The sequence below is a fragment of the Vanessa tameamea genome, chromosome 10, assembly GCF_037043105.1.
Source record: "Vanessa tameamea isolate UH-Manoa-2023 chromosome 10, ilVanTame1 primary haplotype, whole genome shotgun sequence".
Classification (NCBI taxonomy): Eukaryota; Metazoa; Arthropoda; class Insecta; order Lepidoptera; family Nymphalidae; genus Vanessa; species Vanessa tameamea.
This window is the reverse complement of record NC_087318.1, coordinates 10,665,782-10,690,840: the sequence shown is the minus strand read 5'-3', so window position 1 is coordinate 10,690,840 and position 25,059 is coordinate 10,665,782. Positions and strand designations below refer to the sequence as shown.

Genomic DNA, 25,059 nt, shown 5'->3' with positions numbered 1-25,059 from the left:
ATTATGTTAACAACTGCGTTGAAATATATGAGCATAATTAATCAGGAATTTTGGAAATTTATCCCTAAGGGGGTGAAATGGGGGTTGAACGTTTGCATGGAAGTCCGTCATTTTTTAAGTTAGAAACATGAAATTTCATTTTTGAGATACTGATTAAAAATGAGTAGATACGTATTTAAGCGTTTCGGGATATTTTACCCCTAAAGGGGTGAAATAAGGATTGAAAGTTTGTAGGAAATACCGTCATTTTTTAAAGTTAGAAACATGAAACTTTATTTTTATAATAATCAATTTCCACGGGATCAAAGCCGCGGGCTACAGCTAGTAAAAATATATAATATTATGGCCTAAATTTGTTTGATAAATATTTTCTTTTAAATTCGTCATTTCTGGATACTATGCCAAATTCACCACTTTATAAAATGTGTTGTTTTGAAAACTTTGTCATACAAACACAAGTTTCTTGTTAGAGGTAAATACAAAATTACATTTATTATAATAGAATTAAAATAGAATATAAGTCAGTTTCATGAAAACAGTCTTAGGTAAACCTAATGATTTAATATTTAATTCTGTTAAATGAATTAAGGTAAATTCAAATATTGCAGACTAATTTTTACAATTTCCCAGAATTATTTAAAATTAATAATCTGAATTAAATATACACATAACATTTTAGTTATGTGCATAAGGAAATATTGTTTAAAATGATAGAGCTTAGAAAGAATGACTAAATAAAAAAAGATCTAAATTGAAGTATCAATTTTACTTTAACAATAAATACAAATATCACAAGTAATATTATGTCATTTTTATTTAATTAAAAAATTAACAACATTAATTTTATTTAACCTTATATGCCCAGCCATTACAGACTAAAATAACTAAATTCAACAATAATATCAGATTATCTGTTTCAAAACACCTTGTCTTATAAGAGTCTGGCATTCAGATGTTGGTAAGAAATGTCTACTGTTTTTCTTGAGAGTAATTACATCACCATCTTCCAATTCAAGCTTTCCGTAATCTGTAATGCATAGTACCTCAATATATAGAGACTTTGGTGGCCTTAGGTTTTCAGTGAGATCTATACCACTGTAGCCTATGTCTTCTCCCAGTGATCGCATATATGTAGCCAGGTTTGTTGAGTATTTTGAGAACCAATCATATTCACTATCTGAAAGAAGCTCCCGCACATCTGGTGGCAGAACAGAACCAAACTCCCAGCGCAAAGTTTTAATTTTTATCATTCTATTGTAGAGATAGGCTAAAAGGCATCTTTTGTTTCTCTCTAATGCTGAATGACGAACTTGAACGGTTGTCCATAGAGTTTTATTTTCAGTAGTTGCATTGCTAAAACATTAATGACCAATAAACATTTTAGATAACCAAAAAACTTTTTTTTGTAATTGTTTAACTTAATAGCTGTAATGCGGCCCAGTGGTTAGAAGACATGAATCTTAACCGACGATTGATGATAACGGCGAATGGATAATTTACTATTACATTATATATTTTACTGCAAACTTACGCGTCACTCATATTCATTTTAAATAAAACATGCATTTCTTGTATAATTTGACGTATTTTTTCATCCTAGAATCAAAGAAAAACTTATTACAATAAATGGATATCATATGTTATAAGAAATTTATAATCAATACATTCATTTTAGCAATATTTCATAGATCTCAGAAAGCTAAGAAAAAATTTACATTATATAAATCAATTGTTTCGCGATTTCTCTCTGCTTCTTTTAAAAGTTCTATTACTTTCTCTCCAAACATCACAATAGAAAAATAAAGCCAGTTACTAATAAACAGAAAACCTTACACCTAACTAAAATTTTAAAATAAATTCAAACTAATATAATTTTGAATGTGATTGTTTACTTTCAAAATAAAATGTCAATGTAATGTCATCGTATTTGTTTTTTCTTTAAAACTTTCCTATAAGCGAAGGCAAAAATATTTTAGCACACAGCCTCGTAATTAAATTTACTTCTTCTTTATTCAATGCAATTAATTTTTAAATTATCAATATTATTATAGATGATTGATGAAAAATAGGAACTTCTGAGTTTCTTATTGGTTCATTTTGGTATATATATTCACATAGGGATAAATAATATTTGGAACCTAAAGTCAAGTCCTCGAATTCACAATAATTGAAATTTCAAATGTCAATAAACGTTGAGCCAAGAATAATACTCACTGCAAAGCAATAAATAATAATAGCATTATTATGTCTTTTTGTTCTTACTTCAAAAAATACAAATCTTTATAAACTGTAATATCTAGTAATTTAACTTGCTATAATTATTATTTTCGTTATAGAATTACATCATTGTAGTTGGAAATTTTATATTAAGAATTGCTAAATAAATTAAAATGATGTTTCATGTATTTTGTTATCCGAATATCCGATTGTTGTGAAATTCCCTTCTACGCAGTTGTTGACGTTGATAAAGTTCAAAGTTGCTGTGACGTTAATCACATTGAGCTCATTCATTCCCCATTCCATTTTCATTTTCCATTTTGTGATGGCATCTTGTCCTCATGCTCATTGCGCACGCGTACTTGCAGTGATACGGTTGCTTCTTTAAGAGCATAAACATAATATTTCAAAACATGTTATTGTGTCATTACGAACTATAAAATTAATAATTTTTATTGATATATACGTTATAGGTATAATTTAATTTAATTCTAAAGTGTGATAATCAAAATGAGTGCCAAAAAGGTTTGCGAAACAAAAATTTTCGAGGACGAGAATACGGACTCTGGATTTTTATCTGGACCGTTGAGTGAACAGCTGTTATCGTCGGATGATTTGGATACAAGAGAAGATCGTTTAGATAGTGATAATGAGAAAAAAGTGATCAGTGAATGTACAGAGCTCGACAGTGGTGTGGACTTGTGTTTGTCAGAGTGTCTGTCAAATGTTAAACTCAGTGATCTTCCGCCCACTACCCAGGGCCCCTTAATAGTTATCGAAAGCGAAAGAACCCAGGATATCCCACCACTCGCCATATTATTCCAACAGGATGACGACGGCGATACGTAAGTCAACTTATTCTTTCGTTGAAACAAATCTACATGGCTTTCAATAAATATATAAGAAAAGTACATTCAAATATATATGATATGATCTTAAATATTTGTTTCCTATTTTCGAGACTTTGTAATGAAAATAAAATATTAGATTATTGAGTTGAAACTAAATATATTATAACTTAGAACAAATTAATCTAGTCTCAAACTTTATAAGCGAGTTCAGCACTAGACCTTTGACACTTAAGTATCCAATGTAACAAATAAATCAAATACTAGATTAACCCAAATTTTGTTTGAATATTTGTACTGACATCTTTATCAAGTTAATATAAAAAAAAAGTTGATAAAATAAAAAATAATGAAATTATTATTATTATTTAAATTAATATTGGCATTTTTTATATTTGGGTCAAATTATGAACACTTTCAGTCTTACTATATGATATTAGAGATTGTATGTAATAGAATACACATTTTTTTACTACAGCTTCTGAATTATCTTTCTCTAGTTTTTAATAAAAAATATAGTTCCGTTAGTTATAGTTATAGTATAGTAGTTGTTAATTATTATCAAATACATTTGATTTTTCAAAGATGAAGATGAAGATTCACTATATTAATAATAATAATCATTTCTATGCAAATACAGATTATAATTATTGTAAATATAATTCACAGTTAAATGAAAATTAACATTCCTTACCTCAACAACCAACTTCCTTATCTCAACGACCAATTTAACATGGAGTTACAGCTTCCTGTTTAAATTTAAATAATATATAATTTTATTTATCCAGCTTACACTTGTATCAATGATCATTTCATTACTATATTTTATTGTATACATTTATTATTATATAACTACAAAATACATATTTTTTGAACAATTTACAATAGTTTTTGTAACAATTGTTAGTTTAGGTTTAAGTTAATTACACATATGTATTTGAGGTCAGACATTATATGTTTACATAAGTGTGATATAATAATATCTTAAATGTATATATTATGACATTTCGTTGGTAAACAGCATAGTATTTTAAATAATAAGAACATTATTATTTAGTAATAAATGCATCTCAACCTTTTTTTAAATTATATTTTATCACAGACATTCATAATAATAAATAATTTGGTTGTATTTGTAATGGCATATTTATTTGATATTATCTATTTATATGGTATAATTCTAGTTCATTTAAACCAATGTATTTACACACACAATTTTGAACCATATCAACATAAGAATAGGACTGAGATTTCCAGTACCTTTTACTGTTTAACAAGCTTTTATTTAACTTCAACACACATTTATAAAATACTACATCCAACTCATTGAGCATACTTTTTGTAGTAATAACAAACTAAATACACAAGTTTCTTTGCTACAAAGTTAATGTTCATAATAAAAAAGTAATACTTTATGAAACACACTCTCCATTTTGCAAGGTTCAATAGATTGGAAAACCCGCTCTGTGCTCTCACTGTTTTCTTTATCACATTGACAACCTGTAGTATCTTGTGTTGATTATTACTTTTAATAGACTGTGTAATGAACATTATTCCACTTTGTATTTTTTTTTTATTTACCTAATGAAATGAATTGACGCAATTCTCTAATCTAGTTAAATCTTAACATTATTAATGTAAATAATATATAATTATGTAAATGAGTTGTTGTTTGAGAGTTTCTTCATATGAAGCTTAAAAAACTGTGGGAACAAATATTTTTTGCTTAATCACATGTTTGAATTTTCGTATTTATTGTGAGAAACATTCAGAAGTGTTGTGGTGTGAAATTTATTTATCAAAATAAATAAATTAAATATGTACAAAGTCGATCACGCGGCGACGTGTTCGCACATTTAACTCGACATTTGCAAACATAAGCTGTAAAGATTACTTATATAATTGTGTATTATTATTTAACAAAATCCACTATCTTTTAGGCAACTCCACATCGCTGCTGTTCACGGTTGCGAAAAGTCAGTCGGTACACTAATAAGAGTGTGTCCAGACAAGGCATGGCTGGACGTCCCCAACGACTACGGTCACACGCCGCTTCACCTCGCCGTTATGAGCGGGCACGCCGTCGTCACCAGAATGTTAGTCAGAGCCGGTGCCTCCTTGGCCATGAGAGACGTTAGTGGAGAGACACCCCTTCACAAAGCAGTCGCTGGAAAGAGACTAGAGTGCTTGAAAGCGCTACTATCGGCAGTACCAGAACACCCGCCAAGAAAGCTCTCGACGATATTGAATCAGAAAAACTACAAAGGTATTTATCCATTGTAATCCTTAATTTTAACTTACTTTACCCATGAAACTTATTTAGGAAGTAATTAGCCTGTTCGGAAAGACATTTTTCGTTATTATTTTTTTTTAATTATTGTTTACAATTCCTTTTTGTTATTTCAACAGAATCATCTATCAAGTATTGGCGTTATCGTTTATTTAGTCGTTTTTCTAACCTTAGCCAAACACTCTTAACATTTTATTTCGAATGCTTTCTGAGATAATGTTCTAAAAGCGAATCATGGTTGTAAATAAGTATTAATAAACCCGAATAGTCGGCTAGCACAGATATATTTATAATTTTACGAATCCGCATAGCGATATTCTTGAACTTTTAATTATGTACTTTCAAATAATACATTTATAATATTATCATTTCACATGATAATATTAAAAGACGATTTGCGGTTATTGTGTTAACTTTGAAAATATTCCGAAGCGCCGAAAATAAATCTCGTGATATAATTATCATTCTAGTAGCTTAAACAGTTAATGGATCCGATTGTAATTGTAACGAACAACGTTATTCGAATGACGTTATCGTACAGATAATAACAGTGGTCGTTGGGGTCACAGATAATAATTACAACTGTAATATTAATAAACGAGCTCCGTCTGCAATTTCATTTAGTTAGACATTTCTCATAAATATATAGCTTTTTTACAATGCTCTCAGACCTCCTTAATAATATAGTGTATAAATATTAATCAAAGACTATGACATTAAATTGTATACTGACACTGGTACATAAAGTGGTATTCATGTGACATGTGCGTGTGTACGCTGTGTGTTTTTATTTGACCATGTTTAAAAAAGATTGATATTATACAGTTTAATTATTTCAATTTCAATTAAATATAGTTATTTATTCAATTGCAATTGAAAACGTGTATTTTTTGTTGTTTTGTGCATTCATTTTGTTCGCAATACGGAAATCCCACAGCGCTGCAATGCCCTTAATTGTTTTCTATGTACCATAAAGTACCAGCTTGTGAATCACAAGTAAATACCCAATAATCGGTTTTCCCATCATTCTCTTTAAAATAAAAATGTGACTACACACAAATAGAGAGCGACAGCGGAGGAGGGTTATGACGGCATAGGACGCCGTCATGTCGTTTGCCGTCACGTCGTTTGCCGTCACGGCATACGCGTCCGACTTAAGGTCGGCCTCAAGGTGCGCAAATTGATTTTTCACATGAATATAATCGATTAACTTGTCTTCGGTATATCGATATAGGTATTTGTCTTTATAAGCTTTTCTCTTAGATAGCAAGAATAGAACGGGTTAGTAAGGATTAGTTATCTTTAATATTCCAAATATACATAATAACATCTGTCGTATGTTTAATGGAAAATACGTATCGATTTGTTTTGCTTCTATTTATATATTTTGACATAAAGGCCTTTACAAAATGAGACGGTAAAATTTGCGTTATTTATAACATTAAAAAAAATTGACAACACTTTTATATATTAGTAATCGCGTCGTTGGACTTTTTAAAATAAGCTTGGTCTAAACAAATTATTTAATTGTGTTGAGCTGGAATATCAATTACAAAAATATAATGACATCATAAGATCTTCATGAGTCTTGACCTCTGATACAAAACATCAAAGGCTTCCAATACAAAGCGATAAATGTATTGATTCTTCGGCGTTCTGAGAAAAAAATAACTTTTATGAACAATTCATTGATATTGAGATTTTTATTAATTTTCATCTTTGGTTAGCTATTGATTGATTGAAAATAATTGCGTAAAGCTTCAGTAGTCGCATCGCGTTTTGGAAGTAGCTGGTTCGATCCTGATCCATTGGTCACTTGCAGTCTCCACACGTAACACATGCTTAACAAGTCCTTAATTGGATGACAAGATCAAATTTATATTATTAGCAATTAATCGATAAAAAAACCTAACTCATTCTATACACCTTATCAATTATATCATGGTTAGTCCAGTAGAATGTTAATCATAATAATTGCATAACGGATATAGAAGTGGTTTGCGGATATCAAAGGCTGTTTACCTTCACCGGATGGCATTGTCCTATGAAGAATTGCCCATCAGGACACAGCACGCAAGAACACGTCATCTTTATAAAAAATCAGTTTCACTAGGATCTTGAATTGTAATAGAAACCAGTTTATCTATACAGACGTTGTTTACGCGTTCAGTCGCCGGCTTGGGGCTTCAAGGTCTCGATTACAGCTCCGTGCCATCAAATTCCCACAGCACAGGAAAATAACTATATAGTACGAAAAGTATTCATAATAATTGTATTCCTAAACTTAACGATTTAACTCATCATTACTCAGAACTGTAGCGTGTGTCGCGGTTAATACAAATATTCCATGTCAGTCATTGTTTACGGAAAAACATATATGGGAATGTATTTATTATTTATTATCTTTGATGCTGAAATAATCCATTTAAAATCAACGTCAAACAAAGTAATATCAAGTGTACATTTGGATTTTCCTGATTTCGTAAATTTCAATAAACAAAACATTTCTGCCGGTCGAAATAATAAACTTACGTATGGTTTTTCCGACGTTATACAATGTCTTATTCTCGCCTCAACACTTTCAGCTTTGTATTCTTCATTTGCATTTGGTTTTACCCATTCGTGTAGCTTCGTCTTTAAAGTGAAGTTTATATATGTAATGATAATTTTACATCCCAGCTTTGAATTGTGTCTAAATAATCCTTGGCGGTTATTTCTTATGATCAGAATGAATAATATTAGAATATTTGATGATTAAATCCAAACCTGTTAGTTTGCCAAGTAATAACAATATAAAGATTTTGGAATAACCCACACACGTTGAAGATACCGAACTGTATAAATACGGTAGGTTGGCCCGCGCTCCGCGGTCACGACGACCCGTGGGTATTCCCAAAGTCAGCCGCTGGCGTAACAGAACGAACCGGCTGGCAGTGAAAGCGTGTGCCTATTCGTGAAACGAAACGTTTGGGCTACCCGATCTTAGCGAGCGCGCTAATTGAAAGGTGGTTACATGAATGCAAAAAACCCACATCGTCGTTTCTTTGCCATTCTATCTACATCTGGTACATTCAACCGACGATTCATCTACGTTTGTTAAGATTATTTAATATAAATTTATTCAGTATGATATTTAGTAACAATAATACTTCATTAGATAAGATTAGATAAGAGGGATGTCTAGAGCGAGACGCTACACAACTAAAAGGTAACAACTAAATCTGTGCTTATTTCCTTATCACATAATATTTCTTAATAAGAATTAAAATTTTTAAACCTTTCATCGGTTTACTCAGAAACTTTGAGGGAAACCTATGTGAAATAATTTAGTCGTCTCAGGAAAACCGCAGAAGTCGACGAAGCGCAACGCCATCGCCATTCCGCAATGGTATTAGGACAATATCAATTGTAATGATGATTCTTTTGGGTTATTCCCACGTGAAAGTATCACATACAATTATAAAAAAACCGCAACAACGGAAATCCCAAACGGGCTTTACTGTTATCGGACGATTATATAAACTGCATCCTCTTACTTTTACTCCGCCTAATAACATTGTTTCATTATCTATCAATTTACTATTCTTATCTATAATAAATATTTTATCAGTCTTAGTTACTACTTGGATATTATTTTTATGTTTGAAATAGTCTGTTGTCTGTTGTTGAAATGAAACCTCAATAGTTTAATGGAATACCCCTAAGCGACGTCTGAGCCACACATTCGATCTCCAGAAATATGAGCAGAACCTAAATATAGGCCGTTTTCTTTGAAAAATAATAATAATAAAAGTATTGATTTTCCTCTCTGTCGCTATTAAGTTTGTTATATCTTATCTACGCGTTTTGTGCGTCATCTCATGTATCTTTGTCCGATCTGTGATTACCGTCAATTGTCCTCTTACGGTTTGAGTATGGTCAAAGACATCAATCATTGACAGTTAATTTATTTAAAGTCAGATTTGTGTTTAGAATTTGATGTCAACTTTATTATAGATAGATTACGTTATATATATTTTCTTGGTATTTCCAAAGTATATGATAAGTTACACAAGTACCGTGTCATAATGACTTATAATGTTGACGTTCGTTTGAAATCGACTCGTTGAGCATACATTAAGTGTACCTAGAATAAATGTAAATCTTTGTAAAAATACGGTTCTGTACGCGTGTATATTAATTAAATATAATTATTAACTCATTAAAATCCTATCGATTAAACAATGCGCCTGATTGATGTTGTGTCGGATCGCGGTCTCTTCAGATGATAAGATTAAGGATATCGAGATTGCTTCAATTTTTGCGCATGCGCTTATAATAGTCCGTCGTGACGGAAATTCGGTCAGGGGGAAGCCATTATTATTAGAACATTAGTCTTATTCACCTGTTTCGAAATAGTTGTTTCGTCACGCTGTTACGCATTTGCAGATAGAAAAACCATTAATTCCATACAAAGATTTCTTCTTCTATATAATTCGGAATATTAGTCTTCCCGAAACATGTTAAGTATTCGATAAATTACTTATGTGAATCGGATTCACGTATCCGCATAGGCAAATATTGTTAATAAAGCATATATTTGCCGCGGCTGAATGTCACGCACTCGTATTCTAGTATATGAACGTTATCAGTAACATTTGTTTTTTTAATTTAAGTCGGGGTTTTCCACCGTTTGACCTGGTTTTTCATGTACTTGACTCGTATCTGTAGTGAAAAATTCATCATTTGTCACGGATCGTGCCGTGGTGAAGGTTAACTATATTGTTTCATATCATGTCTATTTTTCATAAATTTGCAATGTAATAAAATAAATAAATGCGCAGAAAAACCATTTATAAATAACATTCCGTCCATATGATATTATTTTAATGAAAGCAGCCACGTTTAACATTAACGAGTACGGAAACGAAATATATGTCGTCTGCCTTATAAGGCGAGGGCAATTCGCTGGCACGTCGGTCGTCAGTCGTCACATTAATGGGAAAACCCCACCGTCCCCTGCCGCGCCTCGCCGCGCCCCTCCCCGGCCCGGCGAGCGGCGCGCGCGCTCCGCACCTACACGTTGCGTTTTAAAATTTAAATATCGCAATTCATAGCATAATATAAACATATTTACAGCCTCGTGTCATGCGTATTGTTTTTACTACGCTACTCTAGTACAAGTAATGTGACTAAACGCACATTCATAGCTATCCTAACCACACATCCACCTTGGATTACTATGATGTAATCAATAGTGGAATTTTTTATACACTAATAGGGTATAGGTAATATCATTTCTTAAACAACATTAATTCGTTTTTAATAAACGATACGTGATATTTTCTTATGACATAAGCTATCAACCTCGTGTTTATATGATGTCGGCGTTTCCAGCTATATAGATATACGTACATAATATGTACATACGTACTTACACGTGTCAATGGAGTTCATAATTGGATATAACTAGTTTGCTATGTCGATATGTCGTATTCTGAGCCCTTAAGTGGGCTCTCAACACTAGGCTTGAGTAGTTTAGCTCGCCTATCCCACCCGGTGACGCTGTAGAGGCCTTTAGGGCCAACAGCACTTTACAGTTCGAAAAAAAAAAAAATGTTGATATGTCGTATGTTTTGACGGACATGAATCCTTGAGGACGTTATTCAAATGAAGTAAATTAATATGTACTCAATTTAAACCCCTTTAAAGGTTTGTTTAAATTTAAATTCCTCTAATATAATAAATCCAATAATAATCATCTAAATAGTTTTTTTTTAATGTTTCTGTACTTGAATATAAAAAAAAGGTTTCACTGTACCATTTTTAAAAATGGCGTACGAAATTAAATGCACAGTAGTAGTCAGTATAAAAATTTAACATAATTAGCATTCTCGCTATTTCGACGGAACTATTATTATATTTAAACTTAAAATAAAATGGAATTTGTAAATGTTCACGCAATTTGTAAACTTTAAAAAACCTGGGAATCAGCGATCTATTTACGATGCGGTCGAAATAGTTTTGGAGTATTTCCAACTTCAACAATTTATACTGGATAAACTGGTGATGAAGAGTGGAATATTCGTTAACGTTTCGTCTGAATAATCATTCTGAACCGGATCTTACCTGATCTTTGAACATAATCTTGTTTTATATTAATCAAATACCTAGAACACGCTTATTTCTATTAGATCATTTTATTAATCTTTACTTATAAAATAATTTGTCCTGTATGAATAACCATCAACGCACGGCCCATAATATTGAGTCTAGGTAACTGGATTTGGATCATAGTGTTATTTTATAGAGCAAGCGGACTAAGATTCTTTCGATATTTCAACTTTATAGGGAAATAATTATTGGTATGAATTCTACATGAACGAATAGAAACAGACATCTTATAGTTTAAACGAATCCTATCTGAAACATTTTTTTATTGTTTAATCGGACCATTATGTGATTTTATTGTAACTTTTTTTTGTCAATATAATGTATGAATTTCGACAACGAATGTGTAGTATTGTATTTTTTAAAACCTATTACGTTTTATTAATAAAAACAGAAGTTTTATATACTTAAAACGTCAGTCTATTTTCCTTAAACGATTATTTCAATATGAATATCATTGTTAGTAACCATTAGTGAACATGAGGGTGTGAATCAAGGAATTAGTACCTTTCTTATTTGTTGTAAAAAAAAAAATGTTTTATTTGTTATGGTATGATGAGATATGAGCATTATGAGCCACTTCATTTTAAATGGTGACCTTCGTTCAAATACACTGGCAATGCAACAATTTCGAAGAAGCTCACTTGTCCTTCCAGCTTGGACCCTTCAATACAATTTTAGGGCAATAGTAACCAGACGTCATGGTCCTGCGATTAAATTATTGTAGTGATTAGTGAATTAAGTGCGTTTTGAATGTTTCATATAATGTAAATTATTTGTTGTTATAGGTCAGACGTGCGTGCATCTCGCAGCCACGGCGGGACACATCGAGTCGCTCCAAGTACTGGTCTATTTTGGAGCCGACATTAACGCCAGGGTAAGTTCTATTTGCATTTTGAAATTCTTAACCCAGTTTGCATAATAATAGAATATTAATATAAGTATCGGAATAAGGATACTAATTACGTTCGGTGTTCGGTATTTATCTAAATAAACTCAGGGCCGGATCTACCATATGGCTTTTTGGGCTTCAGCCCAGGACCTCGTGGATTCAAGGGGGCCCCAGCTAAGTCAAGTCAAAGTCAAAAATAGACGATAATGCGAAAGAATCCATAACTTTATTAAATTAAACAGATCGTATGGTTTGCAGCCCTGCGAGTCCTGTAATTAATCAAACCCATTCAATTAATTAAATTCAAGTCTACGTTTAGGTATGTCTTAGGTGGGCCCCTAATTATTGTTAGCCCAGCCCTAGTCCCCAACTTACGCTCCGGCCCTGTATAAATTTTAATTTTAAAGATTCTTTATACTGTACTCTGCAGTCAATTCAATCAATATACGTACATTATATATCACCCATGTATCTCTAAGACCTTTCTCTTTGTAACGGGGCAACCGCAACACTTGAGTCACAAAGTTTCCTGGGGAAATCCGCTAATCAGCCTGTCGACTAATCTGCTGATAACGCGATAAGTGCTGGGTTTTTTTTTCCACCTTCAACACGTATTCATGAAACAACCTTGCGCCCGCTGCCAAAGTCTGCCTGCATAACCCCAGGGTTTTACGGAGGTCAGGGTGGTATTGGTTTCATTGAAAAACCCTACATTTTCCCTATAGAAAGGCCCACACAGAGTTTTTTAACGGTTAACCTTATCGGAGTTTATCTATTTCTTTGCGAGTTTTTTATATCTAGTAATGGTCGATACTATGATAGTTAATAAATGCGCAACATTTAATAGTATTGATAATATTTTTTATCAGCTCTATATGCTTAGTTAGTATTTCTTGCGGCTCCATTGTCCATTGACGGTGGAAACCACTCACCATCAGGTGGCCGATTTGCCCGTCCGCCTAGATAGATTAGTTAGTACTCGTTTAAAGTTGTATGAAGTAGCTCATGAGTGTTTTCTCCCGTAGGAAGGCTTGGCCGGCTGGACGGCGCTGCACGTGGCGGCGCGGCGCGGGGACGTGTGTCTCGCGAAGTTCCTGCTGCAGCGCTGCGGCGGCGCGGCGGACGCGCGCGACTACGCGGGCCGCACGCCGCGACGCCTCGCGCGTTCCGCACGCGTCTGCGCGCTCTTTGCGCCCGACGACGACGAAGACGACAGCGACGACGATGTGAGTACTCGAAACCTATCATCATCATCATTTCATATATTTGATGACGATTTGTCGATTTAAGCCAGAACGGCTATTATCAACGAAGACTGACCAACTGCACAGCTCGTATTATAGAATATTATATACCGGAATAATCACAGCCGTAAAACCGTACAGAACTCGTAGTCTGTCTTACAAAATAAAGAACACAATGAAAGATGAAATTTACTTAAATCTTCTTTCTCTTCCAGATGTATGACAGTGACAGCGACAGCGACAGCCTGTTCGAGAAACTGCGACAGAACGTCAACCCCATTAACGTGGCCTGATAGGACGCGATACACAACTGCGATGTCTCCTACAACTGAGAATATTAATCGCAAAAATATTGCAACATTCAATTCATCGTTCAGTACGAATATTTTATCTTTGCCGCTCTGAAGTGTGGTGTTTGGGCAGTTCAGGTAATTTCGCAAATACTTATCAGTAACGAAATCAATATCGGATACTGCGACGCCACTTGCTGCTGCTTCAGAGCGGCAAAGTTAAAATAATTGTTTCGTATATTTTATCATATTACATGTTATAGCGAGGAAATATAAACTCTATTACAGTATCTATGTTATTCAAATGTAAAACTGTATTAGAATAATGTTGAAACCCACTTCATATTATATACAATAAGTTTAAATTTAAAAAAAAAAAAACATTTATTGTGAAAAATAAATAATATATAATAGAGATTCAATGACAGGCATTGTTATTGTATCCTTTACCCATATACAGATCATATTGAATTAATTATATGTTGTCCGCGAATTCCTCGTCCGTCATACAATTATATATTAATAATTTCCATTAAATCTTTGTTTAAGTACATGTTATATAATAATATGCGGTGTACGATAGAATTGCTTTAATATATCATTAAGTTATTATTCGCAACTGTTACTGTTATATTTAACCATTTCTTTATTCTTCAATTGTTTTGTATTTTATTATTATATTCGATTTTACCAAAATGCATACAGGATTAAAAAATATTTCTTATGCTTAAAGCGAACTAAAAAAAAAAAGTGACTAGTTACTTCTAATGAAATTTTTTTAATCTATGTAATATTCATACATGGCTGTATAGTGGGTATACTTGTACTTGCCGTTTAGAAAGTTGTTTTAAAAAAAGAAATGGCGCCTTAATCTACGCAACTATTTCATATGATTGATGGATATGAAATGTAATGTTCTAAATTTTATATATTAATGTCAAATTGTTTATGGTAAAGTAACATTATTTCTAAATTACTTCGAATATAGAATATTATAAGTAAATTACTAATCTCTAAACATTGTTTGTCGAAGTTAAGGACTTAATTTGTTGATTGTCATGTATTTGATATTGAAGTGGGTTGAAAGTGACACGACGAAGCCTTTTAAGCGCTTTATTGTAATGTTACATATCCAGGATTCCATTTCGTTACAACTTGTTATAAATGAAAACAAAAGTGAAACTAAAAACATATGACAATTATTTATTTATTATTTGTTTTGGCGGAATAATTTTTCCTCTCATTTTGTGTAAGTTTTTTTTTTATCATTGTTTATAGTTTGTAATGAAATGGAGCATACGTAACGATTCGGGATGTCTTCCTACAGATTAAATATTTATATTGTGTTACTAGTAATACTATGTTCTATTAAATATATGCATTATATGTACTGTATTTATTTATAATCTTGATAAAAAAAATTGAGGAAGGCATTGTAAATTAGGCCAGTTATAAATGATTTATGTATTGTACGGTCTTGCCCTAACTTTCGTGAGAAAACAGCGGTTAAGACCGATTTTATCATCGCGCCGCACAGTTTTCAATGAAGAAAACGTTTCACGCGATTAGTTTACAGTAGACAAATGTTTGTTAAGAATCAGCTGGTTATGTATAAGTTTAGTCTGTAATGTGCAATTATACAACTCGACCGCCGAATGAAGTCTCGTCGGTGATAAGCGCCAACACGGTCGGCGTACACGATCGCACGATCCAACTCAAATAGGCCTCTAGTTCGTACATTGTAACATATTTGAACGTATGTTCTACTAGTCGTTGTATTTTATTAAATTATAACTTGTTTGAATAATACAGATATTTTATTTCTCGACTTGAAACAAATACTCATTGAGTCAAATTATCGATAAAACGAACGGCATTTAATCCTATTTTTTACAATAAAAATAAACTTTTAAAGTTTATGATTTAGATTAAGATATGATTTTATATATTTTAATTATATGTTGATAAATATAATCAGATTGGAACAGAACCGCCTGATGATATCAAAGATTTTTATTAACATATTTCATTATATTTCAAATAGTGTGATGGTGTACGCCAACCTTATAACGCAAATATTCACTTTTAATTTATTTTTATTATCTATACATAAGTTCGTTGTACACGAATTATATTCACGTAGTACAGCTAAGTTTCTCTATTATTTTTTTGTAACATATATATCGTTTTCAGTTACAATATATACAATAATATATCATATGCTTTTTGATTTTATCCCACTACATAACATCCAGCGGCAAATTTACATACCCAAGCTGCCACAAATTGTCAGTTTATAATTTATTGTTAGCATATTTTCAAAAATATTTCAAAAAGATATTCAAAAATAACAATCGGTGCACAATCATCAGGCACACGATCGAAAATTATCTGAAAACCTACACCGTGAAGAAATGTTGTAGGAAAGCTTTAATAAATATATTTGAGATACAATGATAGGGCTATAGGTTCTTCGGTGTGACCGGCTCACTGCCACTTCAGCTGGCTAAGCCTCTGAGCTATGTTGAACATGGCCGTTTCTCTGAAAGATCAAATCCGGAACGAGGTGATCCGACAAAGAACTAAGGTGGTCGACAGTTGGGAAATTACGTCCAATTTTCACGTCGCCAATACCCCAGTGCCTGAAGACGAAAGTCTTCAACCAGTGTGTCCTTACGGTCGGACACTCACCGCTATGGAGAGCCATAGCCCGCTGAATTTGTGGACTAGCCGCACGGTAAGTGTCCACGTCTCAGCTAGTCGCAGGTCAAATATATGTTGCACTAAGTCGTGTTAAAAGTTTGGAAGACAGATTTATCAGAATTGGACGCCAGCAAATTATTAAGTAGACGACGATAGATCGTTGACGGACATAATGAGACTACGAAATCTGTTTTCCGACAATGAATGTCACACAATATCACACATCATAAGGTCATTGCAATGCAGCAACGAACATAAGCACATTAAAATTTGATTACAGACGGCTAGAAATTCGGCCACATATCGCATCCTTACTGTGAGCCATTAAGGAGTTCCATTGATTATCATATTCGACTATGACAATTACTTGACCATAACCACATTACGGTAGATGACTCAAATATCCGGATACCCGATAAAAGATTTTTTAATAAGATTCCGATACTTTGTCCTTGATTCCATAATCAGAACGTTACCAAACTCTTATCAAACAACCCTTGAAGTGTATCCTTTCCAATAAAAAAAAAATCATCAAAATCGGTTCACCCAGTCAAAAGTTCTGAGGTAAAGTAAACATTTAAAAAAATGCAGAATTTTGTTAGTAGAATTTCTCCCTGGATCTAATTATGACTGTGGTGGACAATCTTATGGATTAGCCATCTTTGCAATAGATATTATAAATACTTCTAACATCTATTGCGATATACAGATCTATAAACATATATAATGATTAGCCACTAGACCATAAATTGTGAAACAATCAGGGCTTTCTTCATTACCGTCTTTACCAAAGGGCACACGGGGCACATGCCCAGGTCGCCATCCCGAGGGGGCTCTGAAGAACCAACAATTTCTCTCACACGTTGACACCAATCAGATTCCTAAAAATTCACGAAAATTACTGCACCGTTTATTTGAAACTAAACTTAATGCCTGGCTATAAGCAAATTATTTCTACATGGTAGATCAATTTCTAAAATTAAAAATAAATTGTTTCATTGTTATTTTGTTAAATATTTAAGGGGCCCCAAATTCAGCTGTGCCCAAGGGCTACAGTAAAGCTTGAGATGGCTCTGGGGTTGGGACCCATGAAATCGTAGATGACTGTTTTTTCTCTTTTCGTAGTCCCAATACTTTTAGTATAGTACTTTATTATAGTACTTAAAATATTTTTTTTATAATAGATTTTTTAATATGTTGCCCTTAACTTTGTCCTTAAATATTTTTGTTGGCCTATATCAATCTTACAGTATAAGCGAATATATCGACCTTTCGTGACCCCGTGACGATGGTAGCCTTGGGCCCAGGACCAATGTTCCCAAAATAAATGGCGATAGTGCGTTCAATTATATATTAATGTATCATATTATTGACACTTGGTTAAGTTACATTCAGTAGATTTAAAATGTTAAAACATTAGAAATACATACGTGACTTGAAATATTATTTTTATCGTTTTTTTTAAATACCTTTTAGGTATCAAACATTGCTAAACAAAGATAATTCATATCATGTTAAGCGAAATAAACTTTGTCTCCGCCGTATCAAACTGATAAAGTTGGCAAATAAAACAATACAATCGTTATAAAAATATTTTAATATACATCTGTGCAACGGTATTGTATGGCAGTAGCCTTATCGTAAGTTATCACTGGAGTTCACGACACTGCGGTGCTCTGTGCGTATAATAAATTAATTAGTAACAGCTTATATACAAAGTCAATTCAAAACATATATTATTATTACCATCATATTTGTTCTAAGCTTAATTTCCCAATTACAAGTATCTTTTCATGCAAATTTTCATAAATATTTATGATTAGTAATTCAAAGATCCTATGTAAGTCTGTAATATAAATTATATTATTTGTAACGTGCATTGATTAAATTATTGTGATATTTTTTTTAATCTATAACCATACATGTTAAAATTTTCCTTATAAAAACTATGTTAATAAATGTAGGATTCGTGTACATATGTAATATGACATAATAAATGTTAACGTATTTATTTTATCATTTATATAACAATGTAAGATTTTAATGTATCAAAAATATATTACATTTTACGATTACAACGAAGAAAACGATCGTACTTAAGTTCTAAAAGGCAAAATGGTGGACACTTTTTTTTGTTCTTAGTGCTCGAAAACTTTAGTTACGCCACTGATGATAAAAAATTTAAATTGTAATCATAGTTTGTTTAAATAGAATGCGGTAGCGATTTTTAGTGTGATCATTTTTATTTATTAAAAAAAAAAAAGATTTTTAAAACAATGATATTCAACAACAAACATGTGAATATGAAATGCTTTTGAAAATGCATGAAAAAAATCGAGTACAGATAATATTACGAATCTTTTCAAATCTTATTCATATAAAAAATAACAATTTCTAAATTAACAACTTTATTTATAGTTTCAATTTGATCTGTTCGTGTGGTGATGTTAATTAAGGTTTATGTTTTGTAGTAATTAATTTGATCTGGCACCGATGCACTTCAGGAGGAAAATCATAAAAAAATAAGGATATTATAACAAGTAACTAACTAGAATGGCTTTTGGTAATTTACTGTTAAATAATTGTTATTTATGTTCCGTTTTATTAAATAATTTAATAATGATTATCTATTTCTCGGTGAATACCAAGGACTACTTGAGAATAAAACTTTTGCTTCAAGAATATAAGAGAGTTTATAAGAACAATTATCATTTTTTATTTGAATTTAATAGTGCATTATTAATAATAATTATAACCATGGACGCAAACTTTAATTAATCACATACAATGAGTATGTAGCTGACAATATATTTAAAACGAATATAAATTAAAAAGAAATACGAGATTACTTTGTGACGTCATAATGTTAAATTATGAACATAAATTATTCTCATATATAAAAATTTATGCTTGTATTTATTCGTATTCCATCCGTGCACGCATCGTTTCGTTCTATGCACTCACAGCGCTAGAGTGATGGTTTCTATTATAGTACCATCGGCGTACAATAGATGGCGGTTCTTGGATAATTGTTGACAAGAAAAAAATAAACAGACATTACATTAATAAGGAAAAAAATAAAAAATACGCAATTATAATACAAGCTTAGAAAAACAGTTATAAGAGTAAGTTCTAATAATCTATTTACATATTTTGTATATCGACCATACATACATACATTACGAATTTGTATTATATTACAATTTATAAAATTATCAACTATCTATCTATATATTTGGAATGATCTAGTAAAATTATATCGAAGAAGGCGTAAATATTTAAATTCAACAAATCCTGTAAGTTCAACTCTCTTTACAAGCTACAAAATAATAATTTCGAATCGTTTAATAAATACACTCTCCCACGACGAGGTTCGGACGCGACTAAATCTCCGTGTAGTAGGTCGGCCTGTTTATGAAGAGCAGATCGAAGACGGTCGGCAGCACGTAGGTGGTGTTGAAGCCGATGAGGCCGTACGTGATGTACTTGTAGGAGTGCTCGACGATGATGGTGTTGGTGTCGTGGAGGCTGGGCGCGGCGGCGCGCATGGCGCGGCGGTCGGCGCCGAGCAGCGCGCACGCCAGCGCGAACGACACGGACTTGGCCAGCGCGCGCGTGGCCAGCACGCCGCAGAAGCCCAGCGTGGTGCGCAGCAGCGTGCAGCCCCACATCTCCACGCTCGGCCACTCCACCGCGTAGGGCGGCGCCAGCGGGCTGGCCGACATGTTGCCCAGCTGGTAGTTGGTCCACGAGCCCGTCAGGATGCCGGCGCACACGCTCACTATCATCGTCGTGTCGCCCCTGAAGATGCAAGTAATTATATCTTTAAGTGACATCAAATTTTAAAATAACCAAAATAAATTTAACATTGGTAAATGAACAATAAAATTATCTATCATTTCAAACTAATGTAGCTTTCTAACTATTTGTCTATAATTTAACTTTGATTTGAGAACATGTCTAAGTTTACTTGTTCTTTGCTTACCTTGTGGGCGTCCACTTATCAGATTGTGGATGATATACAATGACAAGAATAGAGATGGTGATGACTAGTAGAGGTGACCATTGAGAAGTGAGCAAAAACCCATCCAGTTGGTCCACTACAGGAATCAAGACTAACAACAATGCTGATGACAACAACAGACCTGCTGCTATATCCTATAAAAAAAAAACATATGCTGTGTATATATTCTTTAAATAATATTGTAGGTATATATGTCTTTTTTATTTAGTAGTGTCTTGGCACTGGTGTGATGTAGTGAAGGTTATTGTAGAAGATTGTTTGCAGAAGGAATAAATATATTTTCATATTTCTGGTGTTTAATTATCCAAATTCTATGAGAACAATTTTATTGTGACTAACAAAACATTTGATTAAAATGATCTAACATATTTTAGAATTCTCTAGTATTAATTATGTCATATATATTTAAATCTGGCAATAATACTTTGTTTTAAATGACAATAAAACTTACAACACTAGAAAATTTATCAATTCTACTTAAGATCTATGTGATATACACATATGTGATAAATGACAGTCAATATTTTTATTTAATTCACTTGTTAATAAATTAAAAATTCCTTATTCCTTACCAGAATGCTATGCATCCCGAGATAAACTCTGCTAACACATATCAATGTACACCACGACACTGCTATTATGATTCCCCAGTGCACAGGATACTGGTACCTATTCATTGTATAAAATAAGACTGAAAATGGTATGGACACGCCGACCATAGCGTGGGTTGAGGGCATACCATACTCTATCGCCCACTTATCCTGCAACTTCTTAACTGGATAGCCGGGCCGAGGCCATCTTATTATATCTTTGAAGCCTTGACCTGAAAAGTGAAAGATATATCATAAGGATTTATTATTTCCTAAACAATTTACATAGGACTCATATCACAAAATAAATATATATATATAATGTGTATTTCTTGTATTTGTATCAATAATTTGTATTTTCTGATATCATGCAAAAAACACTTATCCAATTAATATGGAATAAAGATAGACATATCCACTTGACAACCCTACGCACAAACTAAAGATGCCTCGAATCTCAATTCTTCTAAATGAAAATGTAATAAATAATAATTAATAAAAAATAAAAGATTATCTACAATTAAAAGTATTGCTAATGATATACCTAATGAGTTATATTTACATTCAGTTTTAATGGATTACAAATATCGATTTCGATGAGTTTGTTTTAAAAGTTAAAACAATAATAAGCTAGGGGTAAGGATCAAACTTATAATTTTAACAACACTAGATCACAAAAGTAATCAATTTATTAAAATTGTTAAATGAATAAAATTAGAGGAGCACAATTATATTAAAAGCACTAGACATTGATAGTATTTACAATATTATTATGCATGAGGTGAGAATAACATATGACGCATAATAAAAAACTATGGAGGTCCCTATTATTATTTTATTTGAAAATCAAACACTTCATACCTATATACATAACTATAGTCCACACTAAAACAACTCTTCTTCCAACAGCACCATCAATATTCCAAAACCAAAATGGTATAAATGTTGCATAAAATATTTCATCACCCAGTGCAGTTCCTAATACAAATAAGTAGTACCAGAATTTGTTATTAATCAAGCATTCCACCTCCTCTTGATATTCTGATGATGTATCCGTCTCACAAGAAGACTGTGATGTCCCCGATATATCACTGGGGATTCTCTTATGCTGCCTTGCACTATCATTTTCAGTATTATGCCTATCTGAATGTATGATACTTGTTTCGTCACTTGAATTGTTCTTTTTATAGATGACACCAAAAAAGTTCTGTACTTTAACTACTAATAGAGGATCCTTCAAATAATCTATTATATTATCCCACATTTTTAGTGGGTTCAGTTTTATCCTCTCTTATATAAATTGTTTACTTTTTTTTTATTGCAGTGATGGTCTGATTCAAGGCCTTATCGAATAATTACAACAAAAGTATTTTACCAAAACTGAGAAGTAATATATTTAGATTTATTTTTTCGCTTGTACTATGCTTGTTGATCACATTCGTGATCTTAATTATAAGAGTTACATCGAATCCAATACTTCACTACTCATATCATTTAAATACATGTATTACATGTAAAAAGTAAAAAAAAAAGTTTTATAACCATGACATTTTACGTGACAAATGACACTTGACATGTATTATTATTTACCGAGCATATTCTATGTGAAATTGTAAACTCTGCACTGACGCGATGCATTTTTGTAATACCTGATGATAATTTTACATTTAATTTAAATATGTAACATGATGATCCAACGATGCTTTTACGACCCTACTTGAATAAAGTATCTATATTTTTATTTTATCAATATTACGAATAATACGAATGTAAAGTACGTTTTATTGGTTTATTTTATTGATCATTAAAAGTTTATAAGTTACATACCGATAGTATGATGTTATTTAATAAGCACAATATTACCTATTATATAGCGCTTTATAAAGCGATAGCATTCGTTCTTTATATTGGACTTATACAGAAAGTGCATTAAACGTTTCAAACAACGTTCTAGAATATGTTTTACAAGCTATGAATAGTTGTAAGACTTCTAGTCCTGGACTCAAGTCTATGGTCGAGGTAATGAAATATAAAATAATCCTCGGCAACAGTCAAAAGATTCGACAGCATTTTTCCAGAATCCGATTTTCTTACAATAGTTATCAATGTCAAATTTGATAATTCTGTACGTCACAATGAGTACTGCAAGTGTCACTATTGTAGTTCAAACTTCAAACTTTAAATCAAAGTGTGTTTAGCCGCAAATCGGATTATAAACAATTAACTTTGTAATATTTTTTGTTTAATTTTCAACGATATAGAGCAGTAAAAGTTTTCCATATTTTGAAGTGTGTCTTTTTTATAGGAAAACTTTTACCCGCGCAGAATTAGTTCATGTAAGTCTTACAAACCCAATAAATAAAAAATGGTTTGCAAACAATTGCATTTCGTAATAGAATTAACTAAGAGTTTTCCTTTAACTTAGTATAATATTTTAACAGGTAATTATTGTTTTTATATCAACATTGTTAACGTTAAAATAATATATATTTCGCTACCTTTTTCAGAAAAAAATATTTACTTTTATTATTGTGAGGCAAGTTACTCCACACTGTATTTTATTTTTAATTATCGATTGTATTAACTGATTCTATAATTCATTCGATCAAAATTTGGCCTTGATGGTTGATCTCAAGGATTATTCTACTGCTCTTGAGATAATCTCTTATATAGTATAAGAGTATGTACACTAATACAAATGCACTTTCTACTCGCTGTAATCTAATTGGAAAGCTATTTGAGAGATAGATAATATATCATACATTTTCAATTACTAAGAACATTTGGTTTTGCATTGTTTGCAAGTTACATTGATTAAAATGCAATATTTATCTAAATGCCTGCTGTTGTTTATAACAACAATATTTTGATTTGCTTTGACTTATATAATTATATAATAAAATAAAGCATAACATAATTATAAATGAATATACTATTAACAATGTAGATAAGTTGTTCTGTAGTTCATTGCACTAAAATGTTTTAAAAAACAGTCAAGGTGATACATTTTATACTATTATCATAATTTTTTTTTATAATTTGTTACCTTTGCCCAACTTCTTACAATATTTCAAACTTTGATAACATTACATTGACATTTCATACATTACTTTATTGTCTGGATGTATGTTAAATTAACTAACTCATAGATATAGTTTCACTTTGAGACATACTTTTCGAATGGATATTCTTTTCTGAGATTTGCTGGTGTTGTTCTCTGATAATAGTAAAAACTAATGGTTGAATAATCATTATCTGGTCCTTGTTAATTGCATGGAAACAATTAAACAGATTCTCAATCAGCCAACTGCTCAATGGCAACATAAGTAAAGCTCGGGAAAGCTTGAAAGGATGGTAATCTGTTTTGCTTTACCATACCAGTGAGGCACTTGTGCTTAATAGAACCAGTTCTATAAAATTTTTAAAAAAATACTTCATATCTATGCCTAAGTACCTTTATTTTTAGCTTACTCTCATACAATATGTAATTTGTTTTTATATTCCCAACTGACCAACTTCTTGAATTGTCAGATCTAGATTGTTCTGCAAGAATCAAAACAAGCGAAAAAGCCTTACTGTGAAATAGTTGCTAAAATTAAAAGTTAGAAAAAATTTGCTTGTCTGTAATGTCAGCGGTGGGTGTGGTGAATTGACAGACATAGACTGGGTTTGAAATAAGAAGTCTTGTTTATGCTTAAATTCATTTAATTTTTTCTTTCAATTACCTAGAATTTGTGTTAGCCAATCAAAATTGCATTGTCACAAATGACTTTGTCGCTTTTAGTTTTTTGAAGCAATAAGTATATTGAGC

The 25,059-nt window shown here is 32.1% G+C and overlaps 4 protein-coding genes across 7 annotated transcripts in view; 2 read left to right on the top strand and 2 right to left on the bottom strand.

Moving 5' to 3' along the window:
- Positions 1-755: 755 nt before the first annotated feature.
- On the bottom strand, positions 756-1,904 carry LOC113404660 (DNA replication complex GINS protein PSF1-like). Its single transcript, XM_026645619.2, has 3 exons — positions 1,716-1,904; positions 1,532-1,596; positions 756-1,353 (listed from the first exon to the last, which is right to left on the bottom strand). The coding sequence occupies exons 1-3, from the start codon at positions 1,785-1,787 to the stop codon at positions 903-905; spliced, it is 588 nt and encodes a 195-aa protein (XP_026501404.1). The 5' UTR covers positions 1,788-1,904; the 3' UTR covers positions 756-902.
- Positions 1,905-2,508: 604 nt separating this feature from the next.
- Positions 2,509-16,149, top strand: LOC113404645 (NF-kappa-B inhibitor cactus-like). The gene is made up of 5 exons (XM_026645599.2): positions 2,509-3,062; positions 5,006-5,331; positions 12,294-12,382; positions 13,423-13,623; positions 13,857-16,149. The coding sequence occupies exons 1-5, from the start codon at positions 2,728-2,730 to the stop codon at positions 13,932-13,934; spliced, it is 1,029 nt and encodes a 342-aa protein (XP_026501384.1). The 5' UTR covers positions 2,509-2,727; the 3' UTR covers positions 13,935-16,149.
- A 2,063-nt stretch (positions 16,150-18,212) lies between these two features.
- Positions 18,213-22,651, bottom strand: LOC113404631 (sphingosine-1-phosphate phosphatase 1-like). The gene is made up of 4 exons (XM_026645580.2): positions 22,110-22,651; positions 21,231-21,481; positions 20,620-20,792; positions 18,213-20,435 (listed from the first exon to the last, which is right to left on the bottom strand). Exons 1-4 carry the CDS (start codon positions 22,510-22,512, stop codon positions 20,018-20,020), a joined length of 1,245 nt encoding a protein of 414 aa, XP_026501365.2. The 5' UTR covers positions 22,513-22,651; the 3' UTR covers positions 18,213-20,017.
- Positions 22,652-23,402: 751 nt separating this feature from the next.
- The window catches only part of Mv (mauve), a 58,947-nt gene continuing 57,290 nt past the window's right edge, over positions 23,403-25,059 (top strand). For all 4 annotated transcript variants that reach the window (XM_026645547.2, XM_064216167.1, XM_026645531.2 and 1 more), the window contains exon 1: positions 23,403-23,584. The gene's annotated coding sequence lies outside the window, so the exon portion shown is untranslated. The remainder of the gene's footprint in view (positions 23,585-25,059) is intronic.

Excerpts from the sequence above, each read along its gene's own strand:
- LOC113404660 (XM_026645619.2), bottom strand. The coding sequence starts at position 1,787 with ATGTTTGGAGAGAAAGTAATAGAACTTTTAAAAGAAGCAGAGAGAAAT. Across the intron at positions 1,597-1,715 it reads AAACAATTGATTTATATAAT|GATGAAAAAATACGTCAAAT; the intron begins GTAAATTTTTTC and ends CTTTGATTCTAG. Across the intron at positions 1,354-1,531 it reads AAAATGAATATGAGTGACGC|CAATGCAACTACTGAAAATA; the intron begins GTAAGTTTGCAG and ends TTAATGTTTTAG.
- LOC113404645 (XM_026645599.2), top strand. The coding sequence starts at position 2,728 with ATGAGTGCCAAAAAGGTTTGCGAAACAAAAATTTTCGAGGACGAGAAT. Across the intron at positions 5,332-12,293 it reads GAATCAGAAAAACTACAAAG|GTCAGACGTGCGTGCATCTC; the intron begins GTATTTATCCAT and ends TTGTTGTTATAG. Across the intron at positions 13,624-13,856 it reads AAGACGACAGCGACGACGAT|ATGTATGACAGTGACAGCGA; the intron begins GTGAGTACTCGA and ends TTTCTCTTCCAG.
- LOC113404631 (XM_026645580.2), bottom strand. The coding sequence starts at position 22,512 with ATGTGGGATAATATAATAGATTATTTGAAGGATCCTCTATTAGTAGTT. Across the intron at positions 21,482-22,109 it reads GACTATAGTTATGTATATAG|GTCAAGGCTTCAAAGATATA; the intron begins GTATGAAGTGTT and ends TTCACTTTTCAG. Across the intron at positions 20,436-20,619 it reads GATAAGTGGACGCCCACAAG|GGGCGACACGACGATGATAG; the intron begins GTAAGCAAAGAA and ends TTGCATCTTCAG.